The sequence below is a fragment of the Zingiber officinale genome, chromosome 6B (assembly GCF_018446385.1).
Source record: "Zingiber officinale cultivar Zhangliang chromosome 6B, Zo_v1.1, whole genome shotgun sequence".
NCBI classification, from domain to species: Eukaryota; Viridiplantae; Streptophyta; class Magnoliopsida; order Zingiberales; family Zingiberaceae; genus Zingiber; species Zingiber officinale.
Window position 1 is genome coordinate 97211539 of NC_055996.1, and position 23882 is coordinate 97235420.

The 23882-nt window shown below is 38.6% G+C and overlaps 1 protein-coding gene and 1 long non-coding RNA gene across 2 annotated transcripts; one reads left to right on the forward strand and one right to left on the reverse strand.

Moving 5' to 3' along the window:
• Positions 1–239: 239 nt before the first annotated feature.
• Positions 240–1509, reverse strand: LOC121990454. Its single transcript, XR_006114601.1, has 4 exons — positions 1181–1509; positions 856–1045; positions 629–729; positions 240–298 (listed from the first exon to the last, which is right to left on the reverse strand). It is a non-coding gene; the product is annotated as an uncharacterized LOC121990454 (long non-coding RNA).
• Positions 1510–1558: 49 nt separating this feature from the next.
• On the forward strand, positions 1559–2597 carry LOC121991268 (glutathione S-transferase T3-like). The gene is made up of 2 exons (XM_042545277.1): positions 1559–1572; positions 1679–2597. The coding sequence occupies exons 1-2, from the start codon at positions 1559–1561 to the stop codon at positions 2595–2597; spliced, it is 933 nt and encodes a 310-aa protein (XP_042401211.1).
• Positions 2598–23882: the final 21285 nt, after the last annotated feature.

The following is a 23882-nucleotide window of genomic DNA, read 5'->3' on the forward strand; positions in this document are numbered from 1 at the left end:
AAATTACATAAAAATACTCTAAAAATTTCTAAAAATCTCTAGAATATTTCTAAATATTTTTAAGAACTTTTAGAACTCCTAATGAGGAAAATTGGGTCGTTACAAGATGCAAACCAATCAATCAATCAAGCATGTATCAAGTTTTGGGTAGTGATTAACCGAAACAGAATGAGAAAACATAATTAATGCAATTTGTTATATTCACTACAATGTATATCAAATGACATAAGTCAAAAGTACTCGCCTCCAATAGAATGGTTCTAATCAGACACTGAGATACTCGTCTCGCGTCAACGTCCTGCAATTAATACGATATATGGTTTAGCTAATTACAAATACAACAACTAGCTCAACCCCAAACTCAATCCTAATTGATTAAGAAATCACGTTTTAATTCCATTTAGTCTAATAATTCCTTCACAGCTAATTCTCTTTTAATCAACATACATAAAGCCATCCAAATCAACTGCTACTTACCAAGTCTGATAATCACTGTCATCATTGACTAAGCACCATATAATCCACTAAAATCCTAATCCCGAACACCTCCCCTTTTCAATGACTAGCTAATCAAGCCAATACAGAAATGAACCCTTACTGTATAAATTTGAAGCTAAACGAATCTTACCTCAAGTTCAGCCCCTGTGTGAATCCACAACCGGAGACAACCTGCAGCCAATAAACCTGACTGAAACGAGGTAAATGGTGCTGCTCTCTAAACCAAATACCCTACATTTTAGTGTCCAGATTAGAATGGAACTCAAAAATCATAACAGTAATCCAAACAACACAACATCTACAACAATGATACAATTCCCTACTCCTTACCAATTCAATCACACATCAAACCCTTACCTCAAGTTCCACAGCCGTTCCTGCTGTTGGAAACACAAAGTTGCTGCCAAATTAGGGTTGTTGCTCACTGCTTGGAAAGAAAGAGGCACCGGGAAGAGGCGCCGACGGTTGTGGACCCAATCTAGGGCAGAAACGCTACTGCTTGGCGCAAGGGGAAAGGGAAGCTTCGGTCGGTGCCCAGGGACCAGACCTAGAGTAGAAAGAGACGGCGGTCAATGGCGTCGGAGATCGGCTGTGATCGGAGGAAGGTAAGGAGACACCAAAAAGGGGTGCCGGCAGAGGAAAGATAACAGCCGGCGGTCAACAAAGAAGGGGCTCGGCTTACAATGGCAATGTTGTCCGGCGCTAGGTAGAGGAGAAAGGTCGACGCTAGGTCGAACCTGGTGGCCGGCACAGAAGAGGCGATCTGTGGAGGGTCGGTGCTGCTCCGTGCGGCGCCGATCTAGGGCACAACGGCCGGCGCGATGAAGAAGATGAAGAGGAGAAGAGTCGGGCTCTCGTCGCCGACGGCAGAAGGTTAAGGGCGTGCGCACGAGGGAGATAAGGAGAGGATCGGATTTCGGCTTTAATCGTGAGCAGAGGGGAAACTGTCGGCGTCGGGCGCACGGGGAGAGGAAAAAGGAAACGGCGTTGGGGAGAAAGAAAAGAAAAGGAAAAGAATAAAAAATAAATAGACTTTCCCTCGCTTTGTAGTAGCTCAAACATGTTTTTTCCCGGGTCTTAATTTTATCCCCGTAAATTCATCCTTACGAGCTCTGAAAAATTTTTAAAAAATTTTCAAAAATTCTGGAAAAATCCCTTATCATTATTCACAAATTTTCAGTATTTTACACCCGGAGACTCAACTTTCCGACCGTGAATCCCCAATTGAGGTGGTTAATTTAGAAAAGGTGGTTTCAAATGCTGAGGGTACAAGAAAGCGTTCAAGTTGGATAAAGGTTGAAGACGAGGTCTTAGCGAGAAGTTTTGTCACTATCAGTGATGATCGAATAATCAGCAATGATCAAAAGGCGGATGCTTTTTGGGGACGGGTTACAAGCTACTACAATGAGAATTTTCCCCTAGGCTCAAACACCAGAAGTGCAAATGTTATACAGTCACATTGGCACAATACAATCCAAAAGAAGGTATATCGATTCAACGCAAATTACAATAATATTTATAGTTCATATCGAAGTGGTCACAGTGATGAAGATATATTGAGGTTTGCGTATGAAAAATATCTATCCGAAAACAATGGTGTTGCATTCAATCTCGAACATGTGTGGAGAATTGTCAAAGACCGCCCAATGTTTACTCCACAGTCCGCTGATCACTTTGTGGCGACAAAGAAGACGAGGACCTCAGAGTCAGGAGCAAACAACACCTCCTCCAACCAAGATGTGAGTATAGACCTGGATTATGAAGATACTCGTCCAATGGGGCAGAAGGCAGCAAAAAGAAAGGGAAAAGACAAAGTAAAATCGACCATGGAGGATCTGACACTAAACTACAACAATATTATCACAAAGTTCACTGAGTACACAAGCGTGAAGAAGTCCGAAGTCAATTTGAAACAAAAACAACTCGAAGTAGAGGAGATTAAGGCAAAAGCTGGATTGTCCAAATCTGAAGCTAAGAATTGTCGCTTGAAGTTGAAGGAGTATGAAATATTGAATAAAGACACCTCGCAGATGACAAAGGAGCAGCTTATCATACATGAATGCCTATGCAAGGATATTAGGTCGAGATGGAATATCTAAATTGTTTACTTAACGTTCATTTTCTAGTATTATTATATTTTCGAGTGATTGTAATTTTTAATTATTGTATTTCTCATTTCGATTAATGTGATTTTTAATTATTATAATTTTGTAAAATAGTCGTTATAAACAAGTCGTTGGAAATTAGCTGTTACAATTAGCCGTTGAAAATAATAATAATAATTTAAATATTTTAAAACATATTTATTTAATATGGTATAATGTTAAAATGAGTGAGTGGACGGTGGGCCCATGAATAATGAGTATTAACGTTAAAAGGGATGTGTGTGAAAAAAGGATGTTGTTATAACGAGTATGTGGCAGTGGACCCCATGCTTTTTGGTGATGCGGTGGGTGTTATAATACTAGAGCATTGTGGATGTTCTTAGAAATATATAATTAATTATATTAATAAGGTTAAATAACTTTAAACCCCCTTATATTTTCCTTCCAAAAGCAGTTTGCCCCCATATATTTAAAAAATGACACTTAGCCCCCCTATGTTTTAAAGGAAAAAGATAAAAAAAATAATAAATGACCAAAATAACCCTTACTTTGTTATTTAAATGTTAAATTATGGCTAAATAACTTTAAGCCCTTTTTATTTTTCATCCAAAAGTAGTTTTCCCCTGTATTTAAAAAATGACACTTAGCCCCCTATGTTTTAAAGAAAAAAAGAAAAAAATAGTAAATGATCAAAATAACTCCTTTACTATTTTAAATGTTAAAATTATTCTAACTGAAACATCCTTATTCAAGGTAACCTTAGATTTTTAGACAAAAAGAAAAGTAAAAATAATGATGTTTCAGTTAGAATAATTTTAACATTTAGAATAGTAAAGAAGTTATTTTGGTCATTTACTATTTTTTTTCTTTAAAACATAAGGGGTTAAGTGTCATTTTTTCAATACAGGAGGGAAACTGCTTTTGGATGGAAAATAAAAGGGGCTTAAAGTTATTTAGCCATAATTTTAACATTTAAATAAAAGTAAAGATTATTTTGATCATTTATTATTTTTTTTCTTTTTTCTTTAAAACATAAGGGGACTAAGTGTCATTTTTTTAATATAAGGGGACAAACTGCTTTTGGATGGAAAATACATGGGGGTTGAAAGTTATTTTTCAATAGGGAAAATAAAAATAATAAATTTATTTTAAAATTTAAAAGGTAAATAAAAAAGAATCGGATAAATAAAATTTATTAAAGAGGAAATCATTTATCATCATTTTGAAAAATTCATCCTAATATTAAAGAAAATTATTTTCTATCGGAATAATTTTGATAAAATAAAATGGCAAAATCAAGGGAAGCATATTGAAAAAGTTTTAATTACTATTGAACGAGTCCTTTCAGCAATAAAGTAGTTGTAGATGACACTTTGTAATCAAATGAAAGATGACTTATTATTAATTAGTTGACATTTTATATTGAATAAAATTTACAGATAGATTACATTGTATATAAATTTTATATTTCAAAATGTCAAAGGGCACTTCGGATAATCCGAGGCATTTTGATCAAAAAATTTTAAGCTCCTGGTTGTATCAATAAAGATTTAATTTTTAAGATTTAAGAATTGGATTATAGTATTAAATAAATAAATAAATAAATAAATAAATAATTTTGGATGTGTATGGGTGTGTGGGATATATATATGATATTCAAGCTCAAGCTAACTTTATTTTCTGGATCTGTTCCTAGTCACACTAAATAATTTAAATGTATTGGATTGAAATGATATCAATCAATTTAAAGAGAGATCCAGGTGGATCGACCTGCTTGACCCACATGAGTTGGCCTACGGTGAGCTTGGATTGACCAATGAGTTAAGGACAAAAAAAAATCTCCAAAAACCTAAAATTAAAATGAAAAATTCAAGAACTTCGAAGATGAAACTTTATTCGACAATCGAACTGAACTCCGTAAATCAAATAAAAAATAATTGTCAAAAGAAAGTAAAACAAACACTTGGAAAGATAGAATATCAAATAAAGAACGCAAAGTCCACATCCTCAATTAAACTTTGTATATAAAGATAGTTAACATCATCACATTTGTGTGTATCATAAGTTCGCTCGTCTAATTTATAACCCAAATTTAAAATTTTTAATTTTTCTATATAATATAATTTTTTTATTTTTTTGGTAGCCCTGTGGTTGGCCCACCTAACCCGCAATCCACCTTAATTGAGTTGGGAATTTCCCAATTTGCCAAAATGATAGATCAGTCCACTCTACCATAGGTTTACTTGTCTGGCAGCTTTAGATATCTTACTATGTTATTAAGAATCTGGACCTTTAATAAGTAATTTTGGTGATGTCTTTTTTTCTTTTCATACTGAAAATAATTTTAAGACTTATTAGTAATTTTTTATGATTATTTTATTATAAAAATATGTATTATTATGATTCTTTTTAGTCTCATATCTTATAACACCGCGAGAGAAGAATCTTCTATAAATACTTTGGGTATGTTGTGGTCTTACTGCTTGGCTTCTTATCTATGGACCAAAATTTTAGTGCTGGGGTTCTTATTTATGGACCAAAATTTTAGCTTGCACATAAACTAAGTTCATGCACGTGATTATGTGATTATATGAATACAAATTACTCGAGGAATTTGTTAATATTATTATTTTAGTTAGTTCTACGTATCTAGTTCATCCAGTTCCTTGGAAGTTTTCACTTTCTTACAATTCACCGTAGCTGAGTTTAGACCTTGAGATTCCTAAAATCCATACTTGGAGGTCTAACCACTACACCACAGCACCGGGAGCAAGGAAAAGTCAATTGAATAATATGATTAATAATATTAATTGAATAATTAATTAATTAATATATATGAGTTATATTAATTAAAAAGATACCATTGTAACTTTTCACGGAAGAAACCCTTCACTCCTAAGAAATAAAACTCTTTATTCCAATAAATAGAATCTCACTCCTTAAATCACTCAATTCAATCTCAAATTATGAAATCCCCTCTTGAGTTTTCTCTTCTCTTAAGAGTTCTAAGGCTTCGAAAATTTGTCTGGATTCAAAATTTAGAGTGTTCCTATTTCGAGTCGTAATTCGTCGTATCTTAGAAAACTATTATCGATAAATCATAAGCATCCGAAGGGGTGTGTTGATATCCGAAGAGATAATTCGACGACTGAGTAGATTAAGTCAATGACGACAATATCAAGAAGAGTATAACTATTATCCGAATGAGTACTTTTATAACTGAAAGAGTATGTCAATAATATAAATGGAATAAGATTTACATTGTCATATTGAGTTCTACCGGTTTGAGTTGTCGACTCATCAATCGAGTTCTACCCATTTGAGTGGTCGACTCATCATCAAGTTAACTAACCTAACACAAATATTGGATCAACATCGCCAATTTCCACAACCACACCAATGATTTCTAACAACAATCTTAAGACAATATTGGTGGTTATGGCAAACATGGGTCCCTCTCCTATAGGAGAGAAGCTAGAGAAAATTCTCCAGAATCATCTTCAATCAGTGATAGTAAAAGACATTGCATGTGTTACTTGAAGAAAATATGCCTCACAAAGTTATTATCAAAAGATGTCGTTAACACATTTGAAGGGAGAGTTGATTGCAAAGAAAAATAGAGATTTCCTATGCAAAATCATGCCCTTAAAGGGGTGGACAATAAACTATACAATGGGTATAGTATAATAATGATGGTTAAGGCTTTGTGAGGATGTTAAAATCACAAAGTTGAGGATGATAATTTTAAACTATCCAAAAAGAAGGGCAATGGAAGACTTTAGGTAGAAGCTCAAATCCATTTGGCTGAAAGCAAAACTTGAGTCTAACTCAAGATAAAATAAAACCCATATGAAGGTCAAAATTGATGAGTTAGAGGAATTACATAACATATGTTTCATATATTGCAATCGACTAAGAGATTGAGCCTACTACTACTATATATAAGCCAAAAGGGATGTATACTTCTTGAGTCGTGTATCTTTCGAAGATTAAATGCAATCTTGGTTAGCACTTTGATTAAACAACCGTAGCTTTGACTTAGCAAGATTGGAAGGCCCAAGGGTATATATTTATTGAGTTAAGTATCTCTCGTAGAGTAAATATAACCCTAGTCAACACTCCAATCAAATGACCATAACTTTAGCTCGGTGAAATTGGAAGACCAAAGGATGCATGTGATCCTATCCGGAATTTGAGTCAGATGAAGGTCGGCTGAGGTGTCGTCGGTGTTGACGGAGAGGTGACTCGGATACACTTGACGTATATGCACCAGAAAATAGACCCCCTCATGGGACTGAAGGATGACGATGACCTAACTGGCGGTACTTAGACTCTATGCACACTCAGACAAGCACACAGAACATTAGAGACCCGAAATCAGAGAAAAAGTTCCCGACACAGACCCTCCGATGCTCAAGTTAGGTATTTTTTCTCCAGAAGAACAGTGTACGAAGAAAAAAATGTAGGAGACAAGTACGAATGTGCGAGAGAGTGTACCTATACAAGGGAGAGGATCTCCCTTTTTATATGACAATGTGTATCTCTAGAACCTGATCGCTGTCAAAGAATGTCGGGTATCAGAGCCTGTCGGCTAATAGAGGACATGTGGCGCCCTCTTATGGATTGAGAGAAGATTCTATTCGCAAATGACAGCAGACCACTGGAATATTCCTTAACATATGGCAGTTAATCCCTGACAGGTGGTTACGATTCCCTGACATTGTTATCACCTAGTACCTTCTGTCATGCCCAGGTTGAGTTACAGGAAGTTCGGGCTAACCATTAGGGTGTGGCACCTGGCTCGTGTCTTGATGAGGGAGACGAGCTGCAATGAGGGCCCCATCTTTCACGCTTGGAGTACTGAAGGGTTGACTGGGAGTTGTCTTACTGAAAGTACCAAGCCTGTCCATGCAGATTAAGTTGAGGAAACCAGACCAGTCAGGGAAGGTCAGGCCTTACTCTAGGTCGCATCTCATGTCTCAAATCTAGGATCCTGATCTGTCAATACCCAACCGGAAATTATGCGGTTGATGACGTCAGACGGTCTAACTCCTTTTCCCTATCTTCTGACTGTCACGTCCTCTTGACTTCTAACTTCCACGTCCCCTTGACTTCCGACTGCCTAGCCTTATTGGACCCTACCGTTATGTACCGTATCACAATCCTCCCCTCCAAGTCTAGTCGAAAGAAGCTCAAGTCCAACTGACTAGATCCAAACCCTGGTTTCCTTTACTTTGCCGCTATGACTCTAAATGTTGTTCTGTTTCCCAGACCATCGGTAGTGTAATCGGTTTAATTGCTTAATCATCCTCGGGGGAATGGCCACTTTAATCTCTACCGAGGTTGACCTCTCCCCCCTTTCCTCCTCTTTAAAAGGGGTTAATCTCCATCCATAGAGTCACACTTTCTTTCCATTGATGCCCCTTAATCATGGATTTGAATTCCGAGTCGGATGAACTATAGCACCTCCGTCAACAATTGGATCAGATGACTCAACTACTTACCCAGAGGGGTATGACCTTAACCGAGATGATGCAGGATAGGGATCTTCAATCTTTCCTTCGCCGAGAAATTGAGGAACTTTGATTAGCCGTTAAATCTCGAGCCCGGGCAGAAGTAGCGCTGAAACATAAAACTTGTGCAGACCTTGAGAGCCAAGCCCAATTCCTAATCTACACGAAAGAGAAACATGCAGCTTCCATATCTCTTCTTCAAGAAGAAGCCTGGATCAAAAATAAAACCATTGCTCAACAACGACGCATCATTCAGTCGACTAAGGCTGAGCTGGCACATGCTCGAGTCCATCCGGAGCAAGCAAGTTAGGTAGAATGCTTATGCCCAAGGTGCCATCTTGTGGCTGGCACTGGAAGAGAATGCTGCGTGCTTAAATGTCCTTTATGCCTCTATGGATGTAAGAGTGAGATTGTGAGGGGTGTCCCCTGTATTTATCGGGTGAATGTCGATCTGATCGGGTTTCAATCTTTATTCGTGTCTCTTTGCTCATTTCCCACTAGAACTTTTCTGCTTCATACCACATTGTTATCGAAAGGTTGTTAGTGAAGGCCTTGTTGGTTTAGAACCTACGAGGGGATGAGAGCCTAGAGGAAAGCTGGCCGCTAAGCCGTTGAGTGTGAGAACACGCTTATTCCTAACCCGCGCTGGGGCGAGAGTTTGGAGCCTGACCGAGAGGTCGCTGGTCATAAGAGCATTCTCTTATAACTCACCCTAGGGCGAGAGTCTGGAGCCTGACAGAAAGGTCATTCGTCGTGAGAGCATGTTCACTTATAACTCGCGCTGGGGCGAGAGTCTAGAACCCGACTGAGAGGTCGTTGGTCATGAGAACATGCTCACTTATAACTCGCACTAGGGTGAGAGTTTGGATCCCAACTAAGAGGTCGTTGGTCATGAGAGCATGCTCACTTATAGCTCGCGCTGGGGCGAGAGTCTGGAATCTGATTGGGAGGTTGTTGGTAGTGAGAGCATGCTCACTTATAACTCGTGCTGGGGCGAGAGTCTGGAGCCCGACCGAGAGGTCGTTGGTCGTGAGAGTATGCTCACTTATAACTCACGCTGGAGTGAAAGTTTGGAATCCGATCGAGAGATCGTTGGTCATGAGAGCATGCTCACTTATAACTCGTGTTGGGGTGAGAGTCTAGAATACCGACCGAGAGGTCGTTGGGCGTGAGATCATGCTTACTTATAATTCCCTTTGGGGCGAGAGTCTGGAATCCGGACCGAGAGGTCATTGGGCATGAGAGCATGCTCAGTTATAACTCGTGCTGGGGCGAAAGTCTGGAATCCCGACCGAGAGGTTGTTGGGCGTGAGAACATGGTTACTTATAACTTGCGTCGGAGCGAGAGTCTAGAATACCGATCGGGAGGTTGTTGGGTGTGAGAGCATGCTCACTTATAACTTGCGCTGGGATGAGAGTCTGGTGAGCCGATCGGGAGGTCGTTTGTCGCGAGAACATGTTCGCTTATAACTCACACTGGGGCGATAGTCTGGGGAGCCGACCGGGAGGTCGTTGGTCGCGAGAGCATGCTCGATTATAACTCGCGCTGGGGCAAGAGTTTAAAACACTAACCGGGAGGTCATTGATCGCGAGAGCATGCTCACTTATAACTCGCACTGAGGCGAGAGTTTGAAACACCGACTGGGAGGTCGTTGGTCGTGAGATCATTCTCACTTATAACTCGCGCTGAGGCGAGAATCTGGAACTCGATCGAGAGGTCGTTGGTGATAAGAGTATGCTCACTTATAACTCGCACTAGAGAGAGAGTCTAGAGTATGACCGAGAGGTCGTTAGTCATGAGAGTATACTCACTTATAACTCGTGCTAGGGTGAGAGTTTGGAGCCTGACTGAGAGGTCGTCGGTCGTAAGAGCATGCTCGCTTATAACACATGCTAGGGCGAGAGTCTAGGGAGTCGACCAGGAGGTCATTAGTCGCAAGAGCATGTTCGCTTATAACTCACACTAGGGCGAGAGTTTGAAACACCGACCAGGAGGTCGTTGGTCGTGAGATCATGCTCACTAATAACTTGCACTGGGATGAGAGTCTGGAATCTCGACCAGGAGGTCGTTAGGGTGCGAGAGCATGCTCGCTTATAACTCACGCTGGGACGAGAGTCTGAAAAGCCGACCGAGAGATCGTTGGTGATACTTCGGTCCGAGACCGGTGGCGATAGCTCAACTCGAATGGGGGAGGTGAAGCCTTGAAGCCCATAGAAGCGAAACTCGTAGCAATATGAGGGAGCAGAGACTTTATCATACCTGATCGCGAAGTGGTGTCGACCAGTTGAGGATCTGACTTAATCCCTCGACTCTGAAATGCTCGTGAAGTTGGGGAGAGAAATAGTGTCGATCCCTTGACTCCCAAATGTCCACGGAGTCAGGGAGAGAATAATCTGAGCTATGACCGTCAAAGGGAGTGAAGCCTATAGCAATATAGGAGAGCAGAGTTCATAGCAATAGAAGGGAGCAGAGCCTGCAGACGTAAGAGGATGCAAAATAGGTGGAGGATGCAGAGCATATAGTAGTAATAAAGTGCAACGCCTATAGCAGTAAGAAGATGCAAAGCCCCATGATGAAGGGTGCAGAGTCTATAGCAGTAAGAGGATGCAGAGCCTATAACACACTTGATCGAGAAGTTGGGCCCCTAGTCCTTGATCGGAGAGTAAGACCCCTAGCCTGTAATCAAAGAGCAAAGCCCCTAGATCCTGATTGGGAAGCTGTACTGTGAGTCTCTGACCGAGGAGTTGTGCCCCTAATGTCTGATCGGGAAGTTGTGCCCCTAGTATCCGATCAGAGATCTAAGGCCCTAGTTTTTTTATCAAGGAACTAGGATCTTACTCGCGTATCAGGGAGCTATAGCAGATCTTATAAACGTAAAAAGGGAGTAGAGTCGGTAACGTACCTGATCGAGGAGCTGTGTCAATCGACTAAGGATCTATCTCGAGCCCTCGACTCCCGAATACCCATGGAGTCAGGGAAAAAATATAATGAAAAAATTAACCTGTCGGCCAGTTGAAGCTCCAACTCAATCCCTCGACTCCCGAATAACTGTAGAGTGAAGGTAGAAGATAATATGTTCGTCAGGATCCTCTAAGACTGTGATAATGGCAGAGAACGTCCCGACGTCATCTATCTTCACGTTCTAGAACAAGTAGAGAAGCTTTCCACAAACGATGCCAAATTGATCCTGTTTGGAATCTGAATTAGATGAAGACCGACTGAGGTATCGTCGGTGTTAACGAAGAGGTGACTTGGATACACCTGGCGTATGTGCACCAAAAAATAGACCCCCACGTGGGACTGAAGGACAGCTATGGCGTAACCGGCGGTACTTAAGCTCTGTACACACTCAGACAGACACACGGAACATTAGAGACCCAAAACTAGGGAAAAAGTCCTCGGTGCAGGCCCTCAAACGCTCAAGTCGGGTACTTTTTTCCCAGAAGAACAATGTACGAAGGAAAAATAAATATAGTAGACGAGTACGAATGTGCGAGAGAGTGTACCTATACAAGGGAGAGGACCTCCCTTTTTATATGACACTATGTAACTCTAGAACCTGACCGCTGTTAGAGAATGTCGGGTGTCAGAGTCTTTCAGTTGATGGAGGAGATGCAACACCCTCTTATGGATTGAGAGAAGATTCTATTCGCAGATGACAGTAGATCACTGGAATATTCCTTGACATATGACAATTATTATCTGACAGATGGTTATGATTCTCTGACATTGTTATCCCCTAATGCCTTCTGTCCCGCTCGGGTTGAGTTACGGGCAGTTCGGGTTGACCGTTATGGTGTGGCGCTTGGCCCGAGTCTTGATGAGAGAGACGAGCTGCGATGAGAATCCCATCTTTCACGCTTGGAGTACTAAAGGGTCGACCGGGAGTTGTCTTACTGAAAGTACCAGACCTGTCTATGCAGATCGAGTTGAGGAAACCAGACCAGTTGAGGAAGGTCAGGCCTTACTTCAGGCCGCATCTCATGTCTCTGATCTAGGATCCTGATCTGTCAATACTTGACCAAAAATTATATGATTGATGATGTCAGGCGGTCTAATTCCTCTCTATCTTCTGACTGTCACGTCCTCTTGATTTCTGACTGCCACGTCCCCTTGATTTCTGACTGCCACGTCCCCTTGACTTCCGACTGTCTGGCCTTATTGGACCCTACCGTTATGCACCATATAGCATGTTTTCTAGATTGAGCATTTTTTTGAGAACAAGTGCAATCTTGGTCATCACTTTGATTAGGACACAATAGTTTTGACTTAGTAAAATCGAAAGACCAAAAGATACATGTAAACAATTTTCAAGAACATAAACAATCTTGGTCAAACTTTGATCACACAATTGTAAAGCGATCAAATGAAGACATGTGGTCTCGAACAAGAATGTGACTTTATGTTATGCAAGGGGGTTTTTATCAATGGTGTTACAACCTTTGCCTTTCCTCACAAAGAATGTACCTTCATCGATTATTGAAGTAGTTACAGAGAATTGCTTCTAAGTGAGATTGAATCCCTTAAAGTGTTTAAAAATACTAGAAATATGGTTGAAAAAATTAACCAAACAAGATCATCTATGCTGATTGAAGGAGAGAATATAGGGTATTATTTAAGGAATGCTTTCAGAGAAGGACAACATTCATCAATAGATTATATCCTACTCACCTCAATCCAATGATGTGGTGGAAGACAATAATTATACATTAAGGAGATAATAAAGACTATGTTGATAAATTTTAGATTTATCCCAAAAATTATAGAAGAAATTGTCCTCTTGGCAATCCACAACCCCTAGTGAAATAGAAATGAAAAATCTCTATGAGTTATTGAAAGGTCATGGACCTTTTAACATAGATAATAAATGTGAGAGTGAACCAATAAATGTTAGGGTATTTGTCTAAGGTACAAATGCCTAATTTGGGATGGAAATAATTAATTGCATAAAATGAATCAATATATGTTGGTAAATATCAGGGGTGAAACCAGGATTTTATTTTAGGAGGGGCTAGATTTAAAACAAATCATCATTATAAAAAAATTGTTATCATATTATATAGCAAGTCTTTCATATAATAATGATAATATTTTAACAAAATATAAAAACAAATAATTCAAAAAACAAAACAAATTAAAAGAGTATAAAAAAAATAACTTTACAAGTCACCAGAATTACAATCACCAGAATTACAATCAATCAAGTTCATTGATACTATGCTTTACTCTACGAGACTTCTCATCAAACTCATCTATTATGGATTCGATATCTATTGAATTGGCAAACTCTCGCTCAATGTAAACAACCAAACAATCTGCAAGGAAATCATTATCCATCTTATTACGAAGTGATGTCTTCACAAGATTCATTGTTGAAAATGCTCTCTCTGTAGTTGCTGTCGAAACTGGAAGAGTCAACACTAAGCGAATTAATCTATCAACAAAAAAGAAGTGATCCAATTTTCTAGTTTCAACCAATACTTGACATAACTGAGAAAGATAAGCAATATTCTGAAAATCTGCATGACGAACCACTGCATACTCATAGTGCTCCAACTGTCTTCTCAAAGCATCTAACTCAATAATCTTGAGGATAGAAAGTTTGAGCAAGAGTATAAATATCCTCAATATTGAATGATTTGAACCCATCAATAGGATTCAAGGCTAAGCTGACAGTTAGGAGTTGCATTGCTTGTTCAGTGAATCTATTATTCAACTCCATCAATTGAAAATCTATTACAACATTGAATATGTTAATGTGATAATAATGCTCAACAGTGATATAATTCCTTTGTTGACAAGAACGTCTTGTTCCTTCCAAATATCTAGCACTCATATTGGGCATTTCAATGTGATGCCTTTCAAAAAAAAAAAGAAAAGAAATATTATCATCATATAACAAATTTCATGTAAAAATGAAAAATAAATAGTTAAATAAATAAATAAATCTATACCTTTCACAAAACTTCAATACACTTTCCAAAAGTTTCTCCCGTCCAACTTCTCGTAACTTTTGAAGAAGAGTCTTTGTTGATGAGACCAAATTGATTGCATTTAATATGTCTTGAGATTTCATTTGCAATGCTTGACAAAGAATATTAGAGATTCCCAAAACTTCATTCATCAGGTGCAAGATAAATACAAATTCAAATGACATCATCTCTTTGTAAATACTTTTAGCTTCTCCACGTATACTACTATTGAGTCCATTATCAATCATTCTTTCAAGAAGTATACAAGTTGCACCATACATATCAATTAAATTATTGACAAAAGCAAAATGAGAGCTCCAACGAGTAGCTCCAACTCGTTGTAAAGTACGAATTTGATTAGCCCCTGTGCCAGTTTTAAGTTCTCCCGAAGCTATCATATCGTTGATTTCATCTTCTCGAATAGATTTTAACTCACATTGACATTTGAAAGAAGAGCAAAAAAAATGATAATGGAACTCAATTTTGAAAAGAATAACCATACCTCATGCACTTCTTTCGATGTTGCAACTAAAGCAAGTTGCAAGCGGTGGGCAAAACAATGCATATAATAGGCATACGGACAATCTTTGCGAAATAAGGCTTGTCATCCATTCCATTCACCCCGCATATTACTAGCTCCATCATATCCTTGACCTCGTAAATTTTCAACCAAAAGATTGTAACGAGAAAGCACATTACATATTTCTTTTTTAAGCGTTAATGCATTTGTGTCGATCACACTAACAACTTCAAAATAACGTTCTTGAACAATGCCTTTGCAGTCCACATATCTCAAAATGATGCTCATCTGTTCCTGATTAGATTCATCAAGAGCTTCATCAACAAGAATGCAGAACTTGGCATCCCCCACTTCTTCACAAATCATATTTCGCACTTTATTAGTAAAAATATGCAATAATTCTTTCTGAATCTTGGAAGATGTATACTTGGCATTTTGAGGAGCATTTTCTAAGACAACTGAAGCAATTTTCTTCATTCACTCTTGCTTGCAACTTAACTAAGTCAATGAAATTTTCACGATTAGTAGAATGAATAGATTCATCATGACCTCTAAATGCACACCCTTGCATAGCTAACCATTTCATACTCTCTATTGAAGTCTTAAGTCGTAATCGATTACTCAGTATTTCTTGAGAAGTAACCTTGTTTATAACTTTGTCAATGTGATGAGATGAATCCACTAAATTATTCCACTTTTCCATAGCAAAATTATGCAGTGAATTCGCATTGCCCTCATGTTGTGCAAATGTGCATTTCTTCCTTTCTTTGACTCTCTTCCAATCTTGAAATCCTTCACGAGTAAATGTAACATACTTCGAGGAACATTTGTCAAAAAGATAACATGGAAAACAAAATGTACTTTTTTTTGCTTTTGAGTACTCTAACCATGGGAATTGTGCAAACCAACCATATTGAAAATGTCGATTTTGATTTGAATATGCAATAGGTGGATAGTTACTCAATTTAGGTTGACATGGCTCCATTTTGATATAATTCTTTCTAACATCATCACGCATATCCACGGGATACGACCATATTGGCAAACGTAATCCGGGATCACGTTCCAAGTAAGGAGCATCAATCATTGATGGAATATCAACTTTCTCAACTTCAATTTTTGGAGATTCTTGAAAAGGAGATGGGGCATCATCAACATTCATTGAAGAATTAATTGCACTTGTTTGTCCATCATTTGCTTTGTTGTAAAATTGATGAAGAGTTTATCTTGATTTTGTTCGCTTGGGGATATGTTCACTTGACATTGTAATCAATAACCTATATACATATTTATTAATAAAATAATTAAACACAACCAATGGTCAATGAGTTAGAAAAATAAAAATTAAGAATCTGAGTTTTATACAGACTTGCACTGTTAGATGTGTGAATCGTGATTAAGTGGAGCAAAAAGTCGCAGACTCGCTGTTAATCATCGCAGAAAAGAATCTCCATCCTCCACCCTTAAAGAAGAAAAGATTCAAAGGCAAAGATCCAAAGGCAAGGAGCAAAAAGTTAGATGTTGATCATTGATCAAGTGGAGCAAAGAGAGTTAAAATTTCTGCACTTCTGCAGGCTGCAGCACAGCAGCAAGCGGCAAATGAGGTGAAGACGTGAAGTGAGGAATGGGAAGGGAAAAGGGGGGAAAAAAAGACAATAGAATAATATATGCCCTAATGGGCTTTGGGTTGAGCTAGCCTGGGCTAAAGCCTAGGCTAGCCCCCTTACATGGTTCGCCCCTGGTAAATATACTACATTGTGGTCTTTAATAAATTATAAGAAGGACATTAGTGTAAAATGATAAGTTTTAAAATAATTATCAAAGATTTAACACCATTAAAGTAGTATATCTCTATAGAAAAATTTTAATTGAATATGAAGAATTATACGAATCCACTAGTTTAAAAAAAATATACTAAGAGTGTTAGGATTGTTTCGGGGCACTTATAAAGAGATCAAATATACTACATGTTTAAAGGAATAGTCTAAAATCTAACATTTGAATAGAATAGTGGTGATCCAATTATGTTAACTGGAGATCTCAAGATCATGATTTAAAAGAGACTAGGGATGTCAATGGGTTGGGTTCGGGTAGGATTCTATATCCTCCGTACCCATACCCATTGGGTATAGGATATCCGATGGGTATACTCATTCCCATTAAAGGACCTGATATATTTTATACGTGTAATTTTTCTTCTTTCTATCGAACTATTATCATTCAACAAAAACATATTAAAATTAACATTATATATATATATATATATATATATATATATATATATATATATATATATATATATATATATATATATATATATAATAGATTAAACATCTATATAGTCTCCTACTAATATCAACAAAAAATAGTAAGTTGATTTTAGAAAAAAGAAATTTTTTTTTAATATATGTATATATATATTATTTAATCGGGTATTCGGGTCGGGTATCGGGTATTGATAGCCCCTCCATACCCTCCTCCATTCGGGTCGGATGTCAGATCCTCCATTGGGTTCGGGTGAAATTGTCATCCCTAAAAGAGACAACTAAGGTACAAGATTCAAGACACTTACAAATAATTACTCAAACTCATTTATAAGAACAAAAGGTGTGAATGGATAGAGAATGAGCAAAAGCTCATAATAATTCCTAGATTATATCGCAGAGGATATGCTGGAGTATTGTAAAATATTTTTAATAGGAGATCACCTAAAGTGAGGGTCACACTTCAAATATGTAAGCACTTGTTGTTGAAACACTTTAGAGCTAGAGGGGGGTGAATAGATTGTCGCGTTTCGATGATGATGATTTACAGCGGAATAGAGTCAAAGCAAGCTCCCAATGCTAACGCCAAGGATTTACCTGATATCCACCTCAAGAAGTGGTGACTAATCCAAGGATCCAACTCTCACTCACACATCCACTATGAATACACTCCTTCTCGGAAACACTCCAGAGGTGGAGAAGTCTCGTACAAAACTCTCAATACAAAGATACAATAAGAAGAACAAAAGAAGCTAATACAATATGAACTCTTACAAGATTACAACAGTTGAAATCCTAGCTTCTTACTTCTTCTTGTTTTGGAATGTCTCTTGACCTTGGAAGTGCAGTAACACTTTGTTCCAAGAAGCCTCAAGAACTAGCAGTGATCACCTGAGAAGAATCGCAGGAGAGTGGAAGGAGAGATCCGAAGACTGTCCACACGAACGTCTTATATCGAGTTGATAACGACTATATTTTCAACCTTAAGCGATTACTCTAATCGCTTAAGTGTTTTTAATCGATTAGACGAATCGATTAAGAACCTTTTTGTTTGTGTGAGAACAGTCCGTAAGCGATTAAACTTCCCTGCTTAATCACTTACCAATCTCTTTGTACCTTTCGTGAAAATAAGCTTAAGCGATCAACTTGATTGCTTAAGCTTCGAACAGAAACATTATGTTCGACGCGAAAAGCACCGTAAGCGATTACCCTAATCGCTTAAGGTGTCTTAATCAATTACACCAATCGATTAGAGAGCCTCTCTTGTATTTCCAAGCTTAATCGATTACCTTAATCAATTAATTAAGCTACGGTAATCGACTAACCTAGTCGATTACCAAACTCTAACTTCCCAACTAAAGTCTAGAGTTTCCTTACCCAATATCCAGTCAACCTTGACCTGTTGGGACTCCTCATTGCTTAGTATCTGGTCAGCTTTGACCTGCTGGGACTTCTTCATCAAGTGACTGGTCAATCCTTTGACCAACTTGGACTTTTTTCCTTGTGCCAAATGTCTGGTCAACCTTGACCCACTTGGACTTTTCTCCTTGTGTCAAGTGTCTGGTCAACCTTGACCCACTTGGACTTACCATCTCATGTCAAATGTTTGGTCAACCTTGATCTACTAGGACTTTCCATCTCATGCCAAGTGTCCAGTCAACCTTGACCCACTTAGACTTTCTAACGCCAGATGTCCGATCAACCTTGACCCCACCTGAACCTCTACATGTCTGGCTTCACTCACCAGAACTTTTCTTCTGTTTAGCTTCATTCACCAGGACTTTTCTTCTGCCTAGCTTCACTCACTAGGGCTTTCACCTGACTTCACTCACCAGGATTTTTCATCTGTCTAGCTTCACTTACTAGGACTTTCTATCCGCTTGACTTTACTCACCAGGATTTTCAACACCAAGTATCCGATCAACACTAACCCATCTGGATTTTCATCTTCTACCAACCTTCCCGTTGGACTTGTCTTGCCTAACCTCCAGTTAGGACTTTTCAATCAAGTATACGATCAACCTTGACCTATTTGACCAATCTCCATACACAGATAATTACAATTGCAATATCCATATATTGTCAAACATCGAAACCTAAACATCAAGACTCAAACTTGAGCTAACTCAAGTTTAGTCATCCTGGTCAATCTTGACCTAGGTGATATTGCACCAACACTTGTGAATCCGAAGAATTGCCCATTGCCAAAATAGACATGATGGAAAATCAATAGAAGCCTAAAGGGGCTAGTGTATGAGTATGATTGTCTTGGTTTACATCCATGACTGAATAATTCAAGACATTGTTCATTAAATAACCACATAAATCCGATCGTATTTCACTACAGAAGATTCAAAGTTATAAGTTATCTCTCTCAATGCAATAGTCTTCCATTAAAACTCTTATTTGAGACGTGAAACTTGTCCATAATTTTTATTTATACGAAGGATTGTGTTGGACCCCGTGGTTATTTTGATGTGATCAACCAAGTTGGTTAGACTCTGCTTTGTGTTTGATCCATGTGTCTGAGTGTTCAGGAGCTTAGGAGTGTAGGAAGTCGAGCGGAAGACGCAGCTAGCGAGAAGGACAGCACGGGAAGGGAGCCGACGGGCTCAGTGCGTCCGAAGGACGAGAGAACTGCGGAAGAGTACACCGGTGGGCGAGAAGAACGTGTACGGCGTTCGAGGGGCGTTAAGCCGGGGAGGAAGGCTGCTCAGGAGAAGGCCGAAAATTGGGTTCGGGTGAGTCCTATTTCAGTTGGCCGGAATCACTCAAAAGAACGGAGCTTCGGAAGTCAAAGTGAAGGAAAAAGTGAGCTGGAATTCAAGCTCAAGGCGCCTTCAATGCTTGTTGGAGGCACCTTAGACCTGGCCAAAGTGGTCGTTGAGCTTTCGGATAAAGTTTTATCCGCCCACTCGATGGAGGCGCCTTGGACCTCTATTGGAGGCACCTTGAACATCCGAGATAGAATTTCCAAAGGCTATATAAAGGCCCCTAGAGCTAGGAATTATTCATCAATTGTTCAATCAACTCTGTATTCATTCCTAGCAATAGTTCTGAGCCGTTAGAGTGTAAAAGGCTTCTCCGCCTTCAGTAAAGGAGACTTTTTCTAGTGTGTTTTTCATCGCCCTGGATTAACAACCTTCTTTGTTGTAACCAGGTTAATTGCTGAGTCTCTATTTTAGTTCTGTTTCTTTATTTCAGTTATTTTATTATTGCTATTATATTTTTGAGTTGAAAGTACGAGGAGGGTATATTTTTTATTTTTCAGGCAATTCACCCTCTCTTGCCGGCCTCCGCTGCACCAACAATTGGTATTAGAGCCAGACCGCCTTAGAAGGACTAACCGCCGACTGAAGCACAAAGATCAAGACGATGGCCGGAGCGAACATTCATCCCCCAAAGTTCGATGGAGACTTCGCTACTTGAAAGTGAAAAATGGGGGTATTTTTTAAAACTAAATTTGATATACTTTTAATAATGAAGTATGGATATGCAGCGCCAAAAGATAAAGAAGAGTGCAACTGGACGAAGAAGGAGCAGGCCGATTGCGTGGTCAATGGAAAGGTCGAATTTCACATGCTCAGTGTTCTACCGCCCCAGGAGGTAAGTCGGATCGGAAGTTACGACTCCGCCAAGGACCTCTGGGATAAATTCCTGGAGCTCTACAAAGGCACCTCAGAAGCAAAGCTAGCAAGGCGCGACATCCTCCGGGCTCAACTTACGAACCTCCTGATGAACCAAGGCGAGAAGGTAGCGCAACTCCAAGCGAGGATCAAAGAACTGATCACGCAACTCACCAATCTCGGAGAATCGGTAACAAACCTAGACTCAATCCGGTACGCGTTCAACGCCTTCCCGAGAACTCCCGAGTGGGCCTCCTTAGTAGATGTGCACTACATCTCTAAGGATTTCGAGGTAAGTACTTTGGAAAATTTATTTTCAACTTTTGAACTTCACAAATCTCGGATTGCAGAGCCCAATGAAGTGGAGAAAGCAAGTCAGAACATTGTCTTAAAGGCAAGAACAAACGATTCTGACTCCAAAGCCTCGATCGACCAATCGGAAGCGACACTACTGGTAAAGCGTTTCAATAAGTTTTTTAATTCTAATAAATTTAGATCACAGATAAAGAGGCATGAGCGAAAGAGAAGAACGGTTCGTTGCTACAACTGCAACGAAGAGGGGCACATCAAAGATGACTTCCCAAAATTGAAGAAAAAGGAGAAAGTAAAGGAAAAGCGATAATCTTTCTCCAAACACAAGAACCTGAAAGTCACATGGTCAGACTCATCCTCCGAATCAGATGTCGAAGAAATCTCGGGGTTAGCGCTAATGGCTAACCATCAGCTGGAAGAAGAGTCAAGCTCAGAAATGAGCATAGATGAAGGGGGAGGAACATCAGAAGAGGAAAGTTACAGTGAAGGGCGAGCATCACCAAGTCAGGTAAGTCAGGTGCGTAATCTTACCCCTACTCAACCCTTTAGCTTTATTAAAGCCCTTTCTAAAGAGTTAGATAAATTAGAAAAGGAAAATGAACATTTGAAATTAGAAAATGCAAAATTGAAAGATGAAATTGGAAAAACGAAGACTGATGCATGTTTTAAAACAAATATCTTTCAAATGTCAAAACTTAAGATTTATGGAAAATTAAACTAGTATGTTAAACATCAAGGTTAACTTAGGAAAATTCCCAAGAATTATATACCCCCTAAGTTTCTGATTAATCTAGTAGGAAAGAACCTCTATTGGGTTCCAAAAGCCTTATTAGAATAAATTTCTATTATTATTAAAACTTCCAGCAAGAAAATTAAAAACGTTAAAATTTCTTTATGAAGCTTTGTCTAAGGAAGTGGTTGTTGCTCCAATAACCAAGAAGACCTAGTGTCTCGCCACGACCTGGAAGCTGAAATATTGAAATAAAATGTTTAATTTCTGAAAAAACATTAAAACTAGAATTAAATAATGCTTTGAAAGTTTTTCAAACACTTTCTTGGAAAACTCTAAAATTCATTTTTGCTTAGAAATTTTTTTGAAAAATTCTAAAAATTCATTTTACTTAGAATTTTTTTTGGAAAATTCTAAAAATTCATTTTATTTTTTTTTGGAAAATTCTAAACAATTCAGTTTAACTTGAATTTTTTTTTTGGAATATTCTAAAAATTCATATTCTCTTATTATTACCCCATTTTTTCTGTGATCAAAGGGGGAGTGCTAGGTACAAGTTTAGGGGAAGAGAGAGTTTAAACTCTGAGTTTAAATATTTTTGAAAAATTCTGTTTAACTCTTATTTAAATAGTTACAATTTTATTGATTGCAAATTTATGCTTAACATATTACTTAATTACTTTTTTTCTATTTTTACCCTAACTTGAACTTGGGTTGATGCACATCAAAAAGGGGGAGATTGTTTGACCCCGTGATTGTTTTGATGTGATCAACCAAGTTGGTTAAGTCATGCTTTGTGTTTAATCCTGTGTCTGAGTGTGCAGGAGCTTAGGAGCGCAGGAAGTCGAGCGGAAGACGCAGCTAGCGAGACTGACGGCACAGAAAGGGAGTCGACGGGCTCGGTGCGTCCGAAGGACGAGAGAGCTGCGGAAGAGTACACCGGTGGGTGAGAAGAACGTGCGCGGCGTTTGAGGGACGTTAAGCTTGGGAGGAAGGCTGCTCGAGGAGAAGGCCGGAAATTGGGTTCGGGTGAGCCCTATTTCGGTTGGCCGGAATCACCCAAAAGAACGGAGCTTTGGAAGTCAAAACGAAGGAAAAAGTGAGCTGGAATTCAAGCTCAAGGCGCTTTCATCAAAGTTTGAAGGCGCCTTCAATGCTTGTTGGAGGCGCCTTGGACCTGGCCAATGTGGCCATTGAGCTTTTGGATAAAGTTTTATCCGCCCACTCGATGGAGGCGCCTTGGACCTCTATTGGAGGTGCCTTGAACATCCGAGATAGAATCTGGAGCTAGGAATTATTCATCAATTGTTCAATCAACTCTGTATTCATTCCTAGCAATAGTTCTGAGCCATTAGAGTGTAAAAGGCTTCTCCGCCTTCAGTAAAGGAGACTTTTTCTAGTGTGTTTTTCATCGCCCTGGATTAACAACCTTCTTGGTTGTAACTAGGTTAACTGCTGAGTCTCTATTTTATTTCTGTTTCTTTATTTCAGTTATTTTATTATTGCTATTGCATTTTTGAGTTGAAAGCACGAGGAGGATATAATTTTTATTTTTAAGGCAATTCACCCCCCTCTTGTCGGCCTCCGCTACACCAACAGATTGTTCGTATTGTTAAAAAATTAGTTTTCCTAACCATTAAATTGAATAAGGATAGGATTACTAATTTGTACAATGGAAACTTCAATCAAACTCGACACCACATATACAACACCACAATCACTAACTAAGATGGTTTTACTTGGTTCATTGCCTCCCAAGATGACTACGTCTCAGGCTTAATCCTAATGACTACCACCACTAATCCTTCTCATTCACAGATATCTTCCGGAGGTAGAGAAGTATCTTACAACCTTTTTATAACAAATACCGGCAATATAAAGATACAAATACAAATGAAAGCGAAAATAACTTTATAAGTGAAATCTTTGCTTTATTGGATGTTTTTCTCATTGTTTTGGATTGCGTCTTGATGTTAGAGAATGTAATAACAATTCGTCTCCAAACTCTCAAGAATTAACTTGTTCAAAATATCTCAAAACCTTCTTTTATAAGGTTGTTGTTCAGGTTACTTTCGGCTTAACAGTCAACTGACCTTACCCATCAATCAATAACCTTGTCGAATTTGACCATTTAACTCTATAGAATCACTCTTTATTGACCACCGTCAGTCGACTACTAAACCCTACAGTCGATTATCATGAACAATCAAATCCCATAGTCAAGTTCTGAACCTTCTATATATTATTATAGTGTCATCAGTCGATTGATATATTCCATCAATTAACTGATTATGATCAATCGAGTTGAACAAGCAAGTTCCTAACTCAATTTCTTGTTTGA